This window comes from Triturus cristatus, chromosome 11, assembly GCF_964204655.1.
Source record: "Triturus cristatus chromosome 11, aTriCri1.1, whole genome shotgun sequence".
NCBI classification, from domain to species: Eukaryota; Metazoa; Chordata; class Amphibia; order Caudata; family Salamandridae; genus Triturus; species Triturus cristatus.
Window position 1 is genome coordinate 1,115,065,662 of NC_140594.1, and position 14,574 is coordinate 1,115,080,235.

The window sequence follows — 14,574 nt, forward strand, 5'->3', positions numbered from 1 at the left end:
ACACAATTTTACACCATTGTAATTTTTACGCTTGGAATGCTGTTGTTTGCATTTTTTTTTTAATAGCAAATAAAGCGATGTTCAACGTTGTGTTTAAGTATGTTGCTAGGTAAAAGTGTAAGTTTGACCTGCCAAGTATCCACACTTTTACAAAGCCCTTTAAAAAATGCCACCGCTATTTATTTTCCACCCTGTTGCACTGCAGCCTAGAGCTGGTGGTACCATGTAATGGTGGAATTCGTTCTGTAGCAATGTGAAACCTGTTTGTAAACTCTAATCGGAAATATTATACACCAGTACAGACATGTAGAAATGTTTGCTGTCCTGGACATTTGGAGCCTGCCTGGCTTGTGAGAATAGGAGGGAGTAAAATGAGATTACAAGCAAATTCAAACCAGCTTTTTCAATCTTAATAATGACTCACACAAAAACAAGGTGAAGTACAGCATTGAGTCATGAAGATCCCATTTTACAAGCAGGAGTGGATAAGGGACGGAAGGCAAAAAGGAAGAAAAAAAGGAGGAGAGGGAATTAAGGAAGTTGAGAACGAGGGGAAGGAGTGTGAGAGGAAGGAATTAGGGAAGGAATGAGGAAAGGATTGTTGTAGTGTAGGAAGACATGAAGAAAGGAAGAAGTGGGTGAAGGAGGCATAGGAGAAGGGAAAGAAGGAAGCAGAGAAAAAGAGGATGACAGAAAGGAAGGAAAGTAAGGAAGAAAAAGCAAAAAAGAGTGGGAGGAATATGGAAAGGACAAATAACGCGGAAAAAAGCCTGGATAGAAGGGTGTAAGATAGAAAACAATTTAGAAAGAAAGAAAGAAAGAAAGAAGAGAGTGGGGATAAAAAGACTGGAAAAACCAAAGGGTGGAAGATAGAAGGGAAAGAATGAAGGAAAGAAGTAAAAAAGGAAGGACACTGTTTGGAATTTTATCACATGAAGGTACAACAAGAAAGAAAACCCTCAGACAGTCTAAGCATAAATAAATATAATAGACTCTTGTATTTTTGTTTCCAGCTATGGGTTGCAAATTGCATCTATTTTGAACATTTCATCCAAAGCCAAACTGGATCTTAGTATGCCTTACAGCGTGTCTTTTAGAAACAGAGTTTAGATATCTCTCTCACTCACTCAGATGCACACATACTTTTCCACAGTTTAAGGCAACATTCCGCCCGAGTGACCGTAGTTATTATTGTGCACATACGATTGCAAAAACATTACGCGCGGCCGGCATGACTTGCAGGTGGGGACGTTGTTGGGGGTGGAGCTTGTACGGGGTGGGGAGGTTTAATTTTAATTTAAAAGTATATATATATCAATTACCTTAGCCGGCCCAATCCGGTCTCATAATGTCTCTGCTTCTCTGCTCCTCGCAGGAAGCAGCAGCCTCACCCCCCCACCCCTAAGCCAATCACAATGCTGCAAAGGCATGCTTGTGATGGGTGAGCAAGATGCCCAGCCAGGTTACTATGGGGAGGCAATTTTCTCCATGTAGGCAGAAAATGGCAGAGTGCGCATGGCTTGTTTGGTCAGCCACAGAGGGCCAACCAAACAGTCAGGGTACACAACATTGGACTAGCCACTCCTCCCAGCCCTGTTGCAGGAACGCCCACCCGCCTCCAACCAACCCTTTTGCTTTCTCGCAGTGTGCGAAGCAGTAACATAAAATGGTATTTATTCCAATTTATGTTACTGGTTCTCTGGGGCGACGCTCCTCCGCCCACATGGAGGAGTCGTCCCTGCATGTTTTCATTTGTTCTGTGTTGTCTACTGTGACTCTTCCCTGCCCAAGCCTGACCTGAGCCAAAGTGTGATAAGGGCAGGAACATAAAAGACACCACGCTTGAGGAGTTTGTAATAAAAATGTTCTTGCAAGCCATTTTTTTAGCTGCGCGTCCAAATTATTTTTCCACTAAGCAGAGGTGAGACAATTGTTACTTTCCAATCTCTCCTTCGCCATTATAACTTAAAAATATATATATTTATTTGTCAGTGCACTCAATACCACTTTGTATCAATTTTACTGTGCTAATTGGTAGTGGAGAGAACAAGATTGACGGTCTACATCCAAAAGTGAAACCAGCCTGAAACAGTGCTGTAACTAAAACACTTCAGCACACAGCCCCAGGGAAGCAGGCTTTGTGAACCAAGTAACGTGGGAGGAGGGTTTTATGGCCACATCCTATCGGGCATAATTCCTGTGTTTCAAGACTTGTAGGAGGACATCAAAGCAAGCAAATGTGTCTGTTTTCTATTTATTGTAAGACTGTGAGTGGCTGCACACTCCTGAATCCAGCTGGGAGGATTCGCACCAAGCAAGTAACGTGGCAGGAGGGGTGAGGTGTTATTGATAATGGAGGCCTCTAAATATGTTAATACATAAATAATTCTTTTTTTTTTTTTTTTTTATTTCAAAAGTTTTTTATTGGTTGTTACAGCATAGACATATATAAAGCAAGTCCATTAGTGTAATATGAGTCATAAATTTACGAATCAAAATTACTGTACGCTACAGTACATCATAGTAAATGTCAGTACAAAAGTACAACAGTAGAGCACGTATCACATACTCACAACAATTCAGTAACAGACATTGTAGTTCAACAGCATTTTACTCATTCATTAAGGACAATTATTTACGGTGGCTAGGAGTGCAATGAAGGCAGTCGGGCAGCATATGTTGGTGAGTCGTGGACGGTGTGTGGGCCCATCTAAGGTGGCTTACGTGTCGTGAAGTAGTTATCAAGAGTCGACCATAGTTTTCTCGTGGCAGGACGCCACGGTGTCTGAAGGAGTGTAATATTGTCTGCTCCACGTAAGCTAATTATCCAATTTAACCACCCTGCGTAGTTGGCCTTGCTGGTATCTTTCCAGTTGCTGAGGACTGTCTTAACTGCAGCCGAGAGGAGGAGGTCAAGTAATGCCCTATCATCTGCATCAAGGGATGGGTTCTGGGTGAACCCGAAAACTAGGTAAGGGAGCTCTTTCACCGGTGAGATGTGGAATAGCTTTGAGATCAAGTCGAATATATTCTCCCAGAATTGCGCCACGCAGTCGCATTCTAGGATGATGTGTGATAAGTCACCCCCCGCGCGTTTGCAATTCCAGCAAAAGGCATCTGGGGAGAGGTTGTGTGCAAATAATCGTGCAGGGGTCCAGAAGGCTTTGTGTAAGAGCCAGTATTTTGTCTGTGATAGTGTAGGGCTGATTTTGTGTCTCGTGCAGGATATCCATGCGTTGGTCCAATCTGAGTCTGTGATTGGCCTAGATGAAAGGTTATTCCAGAATTGTGTGATTGGGGCAGTAAGGCCAGATTGTTGGGGACGGCTGAGTTTATAGAGAAAGGAAACCTGGTGTCCTAGTCTGTTTAGTCTGGCAAGGTATGGTGGGAGTGAGGGCGGTGTCGGGGAGAGTTTGAGTTTGGACAAAGCCGTTTTTACGTTTAGGAAGTTATAGAATTCAATTGGTGCAAGATCGTATTTGATTTGTAGGTCGCTGAAGGGAATAGGGTATTCCCCCGCGTACAGCTGGTGTGGGAACAGTATGCCTTTTTTGATCCATGTCTCGTTGTGCATGGGCTTACCCTTGTACAGAATGTTACGGTTGTCCCAAAGGGATTCCCATCGTGAGCCCCGGATGTTGATTTCTAGGATTCTATCAAACTTTAGGAGAGCAGATTTTGTGTTATGAAATATCGATTTAGAATGGGTCAGTTTGTTCAGGTTGGATGAGAGGGCCGCGCTAGGGGAGATACCGTTAAGAATTTCCTCCTCAATTTCTAGCCATACTGGGGTGTATTCAGGTGAGGGAGCGAGCCAGTGGGCTCCTTGTTTGGCTAGGAAAGCGGTCTCATATCTCTTAAAGTCTGGTAAATTGACCCCTCCCGCGGATTTGTCTAAGCAAAGCTTTTTTATGCTGATTCTTGCCCTTTTCCCTTTCCATAGGAAATTAGAGATGGCCATGTCTAATTTGTGATAGAAGTCTGGTGTGAGGGTTAGTGGGAGCATAGATATGAGGTAATTAACTAGAGGTGAAATCATCATCTTGATGGTTTCCACCCTACCCCACCAAGTGATGAAACGGGGGGACCACCCCTCTAGTTGCGTCTTGATTTTATTTAAAGTGATTTTTTCATTTCGATGGAGGGTCTCCATGAGGGAGTCACCAAACTCGATACCTAGGTACTTCACAAACTCTGGTTGCCAACATAGCCCTGAGTCTCCCAGCACCTCTTTGGTGGTTAAAATATTGAGTGGTTTGACCTCAGATTTATCCCGGTTGAGTTTGTATCCTGAATGGGAAGAGTAACTATCTATGGTGGACATTAGTGCAGAGATTGAAGATTCTGGTGATTCCGTTACAATCAGGATATCGTCCGCATAGGCGGCGAGTTTGACGCACTTATCCCCGAATTCCACACCTTTGATGTTATCATTTTTTTTTATATGTGCAATTAGGGGCTCCATTGCCAAGAGGAAAAGTGAAGGGGAGAGGGGGCAGCCCTGTCTAGTCCCTTGTTCTAAGGGAAAGGCGTCCGACAATGAACCATTTATAGCAATGCGTGCGGAAGGTGACCGGTATAGGGCCATAACCAAATCAGTGAAAGTTTCTCCCAGATTAAAGGCGGACATGCAGCTCTTGAGAAAAGACCAGGAGACTCTGTCAAACGCCTTCTCTGCGTCGAGGGTAATGGCTACGGCCGGGGCTGCGAGCATTTTGGCTTTTTCAATGACGTGACAGAGGATCCTCGTATTATCGTTAGACATGCGCTGTTTCATGAAGCCTACTTGTGATGTGCTGATTAGCTTTGGGAGTTGTAAATTTAGACGTGTGGCGAGGATCTTAGCATAAATTTTGCAATCTAAGTTAATTAGGGAGATTGGCCTGTAATTTTTGGTTAGCAGAGGGTCTTTACCATCTTTAGGTATGACTATGATGGTAGCTTCACTCATGGAATTGGTAATACTTTTTGTTACGCTAAAGGATTGGAATAGTTTTAGGAGAGTTGGGCTCAGGGAGTTTGTGAGTTCTTTATAGAAGCTGGCTGAGAACCCGTCAGGACCCGGTGCTTTCTTACATTTAAGCGTCTTAATGGACGCTGATATTTCCTGAAGGGTAATCGGAGAGTTCAGTGTGTCCTTATCAGTACCGTTTAGTTTAGGAAGACCCAGTGAGGTTAGGTACCTGTTGCACTCTTCCGAGTCAAAGTCTAGGTTATTTTTGTACAAGTCTTGGTAAAATGATTTGAACGTATTAAGAATTAGATTCTGCTTTGTTTGGATGGCATTGTTGCTATCTTTAACTGAGGCAATGTTGAATTGCTTATTTTTATGTTTTAGATATGATGCTAAGATCTTCCCAGCTTTGTTGCCCTCACATGTTCTTAGAGCCTTAAACTTATTGATCCAGACCCCTGCCCTTCTGCTGAGTATCGAGTTGTATTCATATTTGAGTTTGGTGAGGTCGTTTAAAATATTCGAGTTTTGGAGATCTGCTATATGGGCGGTTTCCAGCTTTTTGATGTTGTCTTCCAGAGTGGACAAGTCTTTGTTTAGTTTTTTGTTAGTTTGAGCTCGGATGCCTATTATTACTCCTCTCAAAGTGGCTTTGAGTGCCTCCCAAACACTCGCTATGTCTGAGTCGGGGGTGTCATTATGTTTGAGGTAGTCAAGGATGGCCTCCTCGATTTTTCGTTTGTTTTCTGGCTCGGAGAATATTTCGTCATTGAATCTCCATCTTTTAGGGGGGAGAATGGAACTGGAACCCACTAGTTTGGTCTGTATGCATGAGTGGTCGGAAATCAATTTAGGGGCAATACTGGTTTCTTCGATGAGGTGGGTGAAGGGGCTATTAATGAGGATATAATCTATCCTCGAGTAGGAATTATGAGGAGGCGAGTAGAAGGTGTAATCACGGCCATCAGGGTGTTGGAGTCTCCATGAGTCGTGTAAGTTGAATCTGGAGCATAGGCGGTGTAAACTAGTATGTGAGCGTGTGGGGTGGTAGGCGCAATTCGAGTGTCGATCGGTGATTGGGTCTAGTGGCAGGTTGAAATCGCCCCCCACAATTAGTAGTTCTCCCTGGGAAATACAATCTAGGGTCGGGGCTAGTGAATCCCAAAACTCTGGATCGTCATTGTTGGGGCCATATATGTTTAAGACATGGATATGATCTTCGTTTCTCTGAAGGTGTGCCATGATGAAGCGGCCGTTATCATCGTGAGTGTGTGAAACTACGGAGATGTTGGATTTCTTAGCTATTAGTGTGAGAACCCCCCTTTTTTTGCCAACTGCTGGGGAGCAAAGGTTGTGAGATATCCAATGTTGGTTTATAAAGACAGCGTCATCCTTTGATAGTTTAGTCTCCTGCAGGAGTAGAATGTCACCCTTGGATTTTGCCAGATAATCTAGAACTTTTCTCCTCTTGACCGGATGGTTGAGACCTTTGACATTGAGGGAAACAATGTTAAGGCCCTCCGAGATGGATGTATTACGAGTCATTGGTTACTATGGTGTCGCTCTAGTTCTGGTGTATTATTGTTGAAGAGTACGTTAGAGGGTGGTAGGTGTGTGATGAGTGTGAATGAGTAAGCTGCTTCATTGGATCTGTTCTGTCTCGCGTGTAGTGCTGTTACAATGGTGATGTTAGAGCAGACGCATTTCGGGTTTGTAGTGAACATGGTACTGGAGGCTATTGCTGTGGATAGGCTAGTAGCACAATAGGTTAGGTCACCGCATGTGTACTGCGAGGGCCCCCATGAAATATCGGAAAGCAGTCCTTTTGCTGACATATAGTTGAGAAAGAGCATTAACCTCAAATAGAAAAAGCATGCTGAAACAAACCAGATTTTTCCTCCCCCTTCCCCCCCCCTTGCCCCCTTCCCCCTCCCTCCTCCCTCTCTCCCTCTACTACCCTCCCCCCTCCCTTCTCAACAGAACTTGGGAACTGCGACGGCATTGCCATCCATCTGCAGCGCAGGAAGGAGTTAGACTGATGGATGTAATAGGGAACAGGTAATTAACCATATTCGATAGCTGTAAGTAGTAAGCAGTATATAGTAGTGTTTGATACACTGATAGTTTTTGTAAACATAAAACTTAACCAAGCAGTGAAGTTTAAGAACATATTCAAAAAGAGTAATGACCATTTAGCCACGCACACCGTGTGCATTCATGCGGGTAAGACATGCGTAAACAAAAGGTATGCGCAAATAGAAGACAAGATGACATGAGGGGATTTTCTGCAGATACATATATAGATAGTCCCTGAGGAACAGCTGATTCCCCGGTATGATCATGGTGTAGAGAGTGAAGGAGCAGAGCATATGCCCCGATTTCGGATTAGAGAGCATCAAGCAAGATTCATTCTAAAACACTTGTTAAGGATATTAATGGATGTACAGGTGACCACGGTATGAACACTGGGCGGTCTTACCTGACGGAGTCGATCAGAATCAAAGCATCAACAGAAACTGAAAACAGAAGAGACAGCAGAAAGTTCGGCTGCTCAGGGGTGAAGATTATTTCAACTAACTATTTATCATAGGCGATACTGAACAATGAGAACATTATGCACTTCAAATTAGAGGCTTGAAATTGTTCCGTTAGAGTCACCCATGACCAGAACCCGAGTTTATATTTTCTTGCGAGTTGGTCTTCCGTTTGTTTGAAGAGCCATTGGACAAGTCCATGTTCTGCGGTGGAGAGTCACCGATGAATTGCGCCAGTGCATTGGGGTCCGTGAAGAATTTCGGTTTGCCCTGTATGGTGATCCTGAATTTCGCCGGGCCAACAAAGGAGTATTGAATGCCTTTTGATCTAAGTTTTTCTCTCAGGGCCAGGAAGCCTTTCCGGACTTCGAGTGTGTCCTTTGAGTAGTCCTGGGTGAAAGTTATATTATGGCCTTCCCAGGAAATTTTGTGATTGCGTCTTGCGAATTGAAGTATAGCTTCCGTATGTTGGTACCTCAGTGGTTTGCATATCAGTGGACGCGGGCCTCTGTATCCATGAGGGATGTAGCTAGGAACTCTGTGGGCTCTGTCGAGTTCAAACTCATGGTGGAAGGAAATCCCTGTTATCTTCGGAATCCAAGCTTCTAGAAAGTCCACGCAGGAATTCGCATCTTTCTCCGCATTCTCTGGGATTCCAAAAATGCGCACGTTGCCCCTTCTGTTCCTGTCCTCCAATTCCGCCACCTGGCGTCTAAGTTGGACCGTTGATCCCTGGAGTTGCTGTATGGAAGTGGATGCAATATTGGATTTGTCTTCTAAGTCACTAATTCTCTGTTCCGCTTCATCTATGCTTTTGTGTACAGAGCTCATGTCAGCTCTAATTGCAGTAAGTTCCAGCTGCATAGAGTCGGTGTTGGATTTGGTTGATTTTGCTAGGACGTGTACCTCTGCCAGTTTTTTCAGGATTACCTCTAGGGTACTGCTGACGTCTGCCCTCGATTTAATAGGAGAGTCTGATAATGAGGGTTCCGGTTTTACCTTTTTGTTGTTCTTCTTCTCATCCCTGTCCGACATTTTGCAGGCGGGTCGTGTGTGGAGGACGCTATTGCGACGGCCTTCCAGTTTGCGAGAAAGGACAGGGTGGTCTGAAGGATGTCAAAGCGCTGGTCGAGTTAGGTCGTCTAACAGAGATCTCAATATTGTGATCTTAAAGCTCAGAGATCTAGCAGATGGTGTCGGTGCGTTCAAAATAAGGTTTGGGACACTTGCGCTGGACCTTTGGCTTTCAATTTGAACGTGCAGAAAGCTATCAGCCTCAAATGATATAGTGACTAATGCTGGTTAGTGTTCATGTGTCACGCTCTGCTTGTGGCTGTACTACCATTTGTGGCTGCAACTCCAAAAGATAATGTGACATTAGATTATGCCACCTTGGGTCTGCAGGACTGATTGAGCAAACTTCCCATTTGTTTAAAGTGCACAGAGCACTATTATTGCATCTCTTTCCCGTTTTTCGCGCCGAAAAAAAGGTGGAAAATTGAACAGAGTCGCCATCTTGGGGTCAGGCGCCAGTGAAGGAAGGTTCTCACTATTTTCGGCTGTATCGCCGCTGAAATTGCGCTCTCGCTACCAAGGGCACCCTTCAGGAAGGCGTAGGGCAGAGACACTGTGCCATTTGAACATTCCGCTGGGCTTTAGCAACTGTATTAGCGCTTTTGTGGAGATTTACTTGCAAGGTAGCTGGCGGGCGGCCATCTTAGGGACAGGCAGGCGGACACACGGAGTTACTGGCAAGCTCGAACCACGCCGATAAGCTCACCAATTTTTAAAAACTGTGAGCATACATTGACCGGCGCCTCCCTCAAGGCTCACCTTCTCTCCGTGTGCGAGTCTCTTAGGTCCGCCGCTTTCCGCCAGGAGACGTGCAGGCTGACAGCGCTCCGCTCCGCTCCGTGATCAGTGTCGTGGCAGCATGTCAGCAAAAAGGTGCGTCCGGCCGATATTAAGAGCCGAGCTTCGCACCGAGCGTGCCTTAGAGGTTCTAAAGCCCTGCTCCGCGGTGCATACGGGTGAAGAGGTGTTTTTCTGCCCCCGAAAATTGATGAGATCGCTCTCCTGCACGGCAGAGAACAGGCTAGGCGGCCATCACCAACGCCGTCCAACCCAATACATAAATAATTCTACTGATCTGTTGTGGGACGTGCAATGTAGTGCAATTAATGTCCTCCAGATATTTAGGCGGGGATCATCTTACCATGCATTACAGACCAATGTTGGAATATTTGAACATTTTAAAACAAAGTTATTAAAAAAAATGTTTTTCTGAATTTCTTATATACATCTACATCTAGTGAAAATAACTGAACATTTTCTAGGGTCAGTTACCTTTGTCTCCAGTTGCATTTCATTTTTGAAGACTTATTCTTTAATTGACCTTGAAAAAACAAACTCTTCCTCTTTCAATTATTAGCCAGCCCACCCACTAGAATAAAACGCATCATACGTCTGTCTCATCATCTGGTTTCCTAGGGATAAAAATATGACATAATTGTAATCTGTTTGTACCCTTACAGGGCACTGTAATCCTGCCAAATATCGCCTCTGTCCTGTATGATCCTGAATGCTGGGAGACCCCGCGACAGTTCAACCCAGGCCACTTTTTGGACAAAGAGGGGAATTTTGTTGCTAAAGAGGCCTTTTTAGCCTTCTCTGCAGGTAAAGAGGCTTTATTTTCTTCAGTTTGTGGTGTACTCTGTGAGGCAAACGTAGATAAAAGTAGAAAGCAGGTGGAGCAAATTGTTACTATGATGCACACTTACATTATATTGTGATATTAGAAGGGATATGTTTAAAACATTTATTAGTTAGGCATGGTCTGTGGGCTGGGGCTGGTGGCACTGTGGACTTGCATCTGACAAAGGGATCTATGCTTGACCCCCGTGGTGAAGGGCTCACGTCCAGGTGGGTGCACTCAGCATTTTATCCTTTTAAGTTCTGGCTCAACAACGTAGAATTGTTACCAAGTCCCTAAAATATACACAGGGTGCCTCTGCTTAAAGGAATATTAACCTCTCACCTCATACTATTGGTGGGTGACCAGATTTTGAAAACCACAAACAAGGAGCAAGTATGACTACAATTTGCATCAACAGAGGGGCAAAAGAGACTTAACTGACAGTACTCAGAAATCATAGAAAATGAGTCACCAAGTGTTACACACCATCATCTGTGCTTGGTAAATTGCTTTGCTTGAGTCTTCTAACTAATTCTGCACTGTAACACAGTTCATTCGACCCTCTTCGAAAACCGGTACGTATGGTAAATTTACTATCATTTGCCGTGACATGTAGTGAAAAACCTGGAATGTGTCAGAAATCTAGGATGCCTGGTCACTCTATCCTATTGGCTGTTCGGTGTATCATTCCACCATCCCGAAGTGATTCCACTGGAATGCACGAGGAAATATTTTGCATCTGAAAAGTAGATTCTGTTATCATACTACTTTGTCACCTTCAATTGGTGTAAGCAATAGGGTAATTGATTGATGGGTGTTAAAGCTTCAGGATATCCCCTTTTCTTCCGGAGGGAGTCCACACTTATGCCTGCCAAGGGTCCAGAACCTGAGGAGGCACCTCTTGGGGATCAGACACTCATGTTAGCAGAGGCCAGCATGGCTCATGCAAGTCCAGTTGCAGGTCTAGGCAGGTCCAGGTGCAGCATGTCAGCTGAGCAGGTGCAAGGAGGCTCACATAAAAGGTCAGCCAACAGACCCTTGGAGTCACACTGGGCAGCCTGGGATGAAAGAGAGCAGGTCTAGTCTTCCTTCCCAGACAGCAAGGCAGTCCTTCAAGCAGCAGGGCAGTTCTTTGGCACCAGGGCAGGCCTTTTTCTAAATCTTCCACAATTCCAAGAGTGTTATGAAGAGTGGCTCTGTTGTCAAACTCATTTGTGGATGCCAGATGCAAAGCCCTTAAAAAGTGTAAATGAGACTGTGTACTTCTCTTCCCCCAGCCACTGTAACAGGATAGTCCATGCTGTCCACACCTAAGCCCCCTTTGTGTCATGGTGTGGACGGAATACACAAACCCCAACAGCAGAGACATTTACAGTCATGTGAACCAAGGCACTGGCACAATGCACAAATAGTTGGGACAAGAAAATGCCAACTTTCTGAAAGTGCAGTTGTCAGAGTTGTAACTTAAAATCCAACTTCACTGTTGAACAGGATTTTAGATTACCATTTGTTTGGGTCTAAACAGTATATAATTTTCTGCTTCAATCCAAAGTTAGCACTTCTTAAATGTAATAAGGTAACCCTTTGTTAGTCAGTGGGAGAGATAGGACTTATCAATATCAAAAACGAGTTTAGGAGTTATTCACTGCCAGGACATGTTAAACTTGAACACACACGTCCTACTTTTTAAATAAAATTCACTGTGTCCTTTGAGTTTTTAGGGCCTACCAGAGGGGTGGCTTATAAGTATTACTAAGTAAGGTCTATTTTGCCAGGTGGAAATGGCAGTTAAATATTGCACTACTGGCTGCAGTGGCAGACTTGATACATGTTTTAAAAGGCCTCCTTTAGTGGGTGTCGCAATGGGTGCTGGTGCCCACTAGTAGCATTTATTTTACAGGCTGTTGATACATGTAGTATACTAGGGCAATTTTACCATGTTTGAAGGAGAGAGCATAGGAGCTATAGCACTGGTTAGCAGTGGTAAAGTGCAGAGATTCCTAAACCTCAGCAAAAACGGGTTCAGCAAAGGAATGGAGTGAAGATAATACGTTTGTGGGAATACCACACAAAGGATTTCAGGTCTAACAATTGGTTATCCCCTATATGCATTTTACATAGAAAGCAATCCCATTTTCTGCACTGTCAAAGCGAGAGAGTTGCATTTATTGTGATCTGAGCAGTTGTGCTTGTAGCTCGTTAAAATAACTTTTGGCATATTAAAGGCTGGCTCGTTGGCTTTGTCAGAGCTTTTAAAGTTATTTTCACATATATCAGAAAGATAAAGTAACAATATTTTTCTCAAATCTCTTGCGTCTGTCATTTTTCAAATTCTAAGACTTCACCTTCTTTGTATTTAATATAGTAGACATTCATTTAGAAAGGTGGTTTGCTCTTATTTTCCTTATGTACTTAGCATGTAATTTTCTTTGCCCTGTGGATATAATTACTGATAACAAGGTTATTAATTGTATCCGTACTTATTGAAAATATGTTAAAGAGTTTGTTACTCCTTGAAAGATGTAGTTAAATTTATTTATTGATTGTAATTAACACATTATAATCTAATTCCTAAAAAGTATGGTTCTGTCTACTCTGTGAGAAAACGGTATTTATTTCCTAACGTCCATGTCTACCTTATTTGCATTTCCTGAAGGGTTATTATCTTACTGCTTATTTGCCTGATTAGTCTGCTCTTTAGAACTGTAAGGACCGTACTTCAGGAATCGAGTCCCCGCTCTACTGCTTCTCCATTTCCCATCTTTCTGCTTTCACAACACATTTAAAGAATCACTTAAACATGCTTCAAAGTAGGTATTGTATATTAAATACATACATTATTCAACTTCATAGAAAGATGACATTAATTCCAGTCAAAAGCTGAACCTGGAAATGGAAATTGGTATTTTTAAGAATACATATGTTGAATTTATGGTTCTATCCGAATGGAACATCAGCCTAGCCGTTTATCCCAAGAAAATATAGTTATATTTTATGACTAATTTATAATTATATGTGTTTAAGGACTAAGCAATATTTTTTCATTAGTCATTTTAAAACAGTAATTATTTTAATAGAATCTTCACATGTGTTTCTTTATCAAGATTTTGTCTGCAAATGCATAGTTATTGTGTTTTTGCATTGCAAAACTGTCTATTTTATTGCAGATGAAGGGTAGCATTAACCCATACATTAGCTACATCTGTACATGTGATTTACAACTTTTGTGACTTCTAAGTATAACATCATATATGTGTATTTGCAAATGACATGTTCACCCAGAAGGGTATCTTGACACTGAATAATGGATGTTCATTGTTACTCGCTAATAGTACTCATTTCATTGGCATTGGACAGACAAACAACTGAGTGAATCATTTGGGATTTGAACCATAAGGTCAGACAAAGATCCCCACGGTGAATGTTTTAGTCCACTATTGTACAAGATCCAGCTCAGTATTGTTTATCAGCAATTTGAAGGCTTATCAAGAATAAACTGTAAGAATGTATTTGTTGCAATTAGGTTTATCTTTGTACATCAGGGCTGTTGTGCGTTTTGACCTAGTCATATCGCATATATATATTTTCAAGCAACATACTGTTTACTTTATCACAGCTTCAGTTGTTTACTGTGGTCTGAAGAGTGTTCCTATCCTGCCCACCCAGGCAGAGTTTATCACACATGCTCATTGATACTGAAGTAGTCTCTGTACTAGACATCATACAGTGAGGTTACATCTATTCATACATACTCACCTTGAAACTATATAGAAAGGGAACATTATTTTTTTTCTTTCAACTAATATATTCGTAGCCTATGGCACAAAGTTGCACATCCTTACAGCCGTTCCCTTAGGTAATAGAAATAGCTCAGTTATTTTGTATGAGTGTTTCGAATATTGGTAAGTGTGTGTGTTGCTCTCACGTCATTATTTCTTGCTACCCATTGATATTGTTGGAATAGCTGTTTAGACAGTTACTCCCAATATACATGGGATGTGATGAGGCACTCCCATTTTTAGATAGGTATAAAGTGCAATGCATTTTGTTTATCGCTGAAGTTTGAATCACTATAATTATATGAATTAAAATTGTGTTTTAATAGAAGAATAGTTATATGCCACATAGCACAATTTCGGGAAAACACGTCAACATTCATACACAGTTCATTCTCATTCAGAATGAAGTGTTCTGTTACACTTTTATTTAATTGTATCAGTTTTTGTTGGGAAAAACAGCTCTTCATATTTGTAACAGTCAGTAACCACAAAGTGTAGTTGCATCTGTACACACATATTTACCCTGGAATTGTAAAAGAAGGTAAAGCTATTACTTTTTTTTGCCCAGTTTTCTCAGAGAACTCCAAGCTTCTGCAAAGTAGAAAGAGGTGT

The 14,574-nt window shown here is 42.6% G+C and overlaps 1 protein-coding gene across 1 annotated transcript in view; it reads left to right on the plus strand.

The window, feature by feature from the left end:
• LOC146786127 (cytochrome P450 2J5-like) overlaps positions 1 to 14,574 on the plus strand; it is a 110,124-nt gene that overhangs the window by 93,545 nt on the left and 2,005 nt on the right. The window contains exon 8 of the mRNA XM_085635629.1: positions 10,023 to 10,164. Coding sequence (XP_085491755.1) covers positions 10,023 to 10,164 — 142 coding nt within the window. The remainder of the gene's footprint in view (positions 1 to 10,022; positions 10,165 to 14,574) is intronic.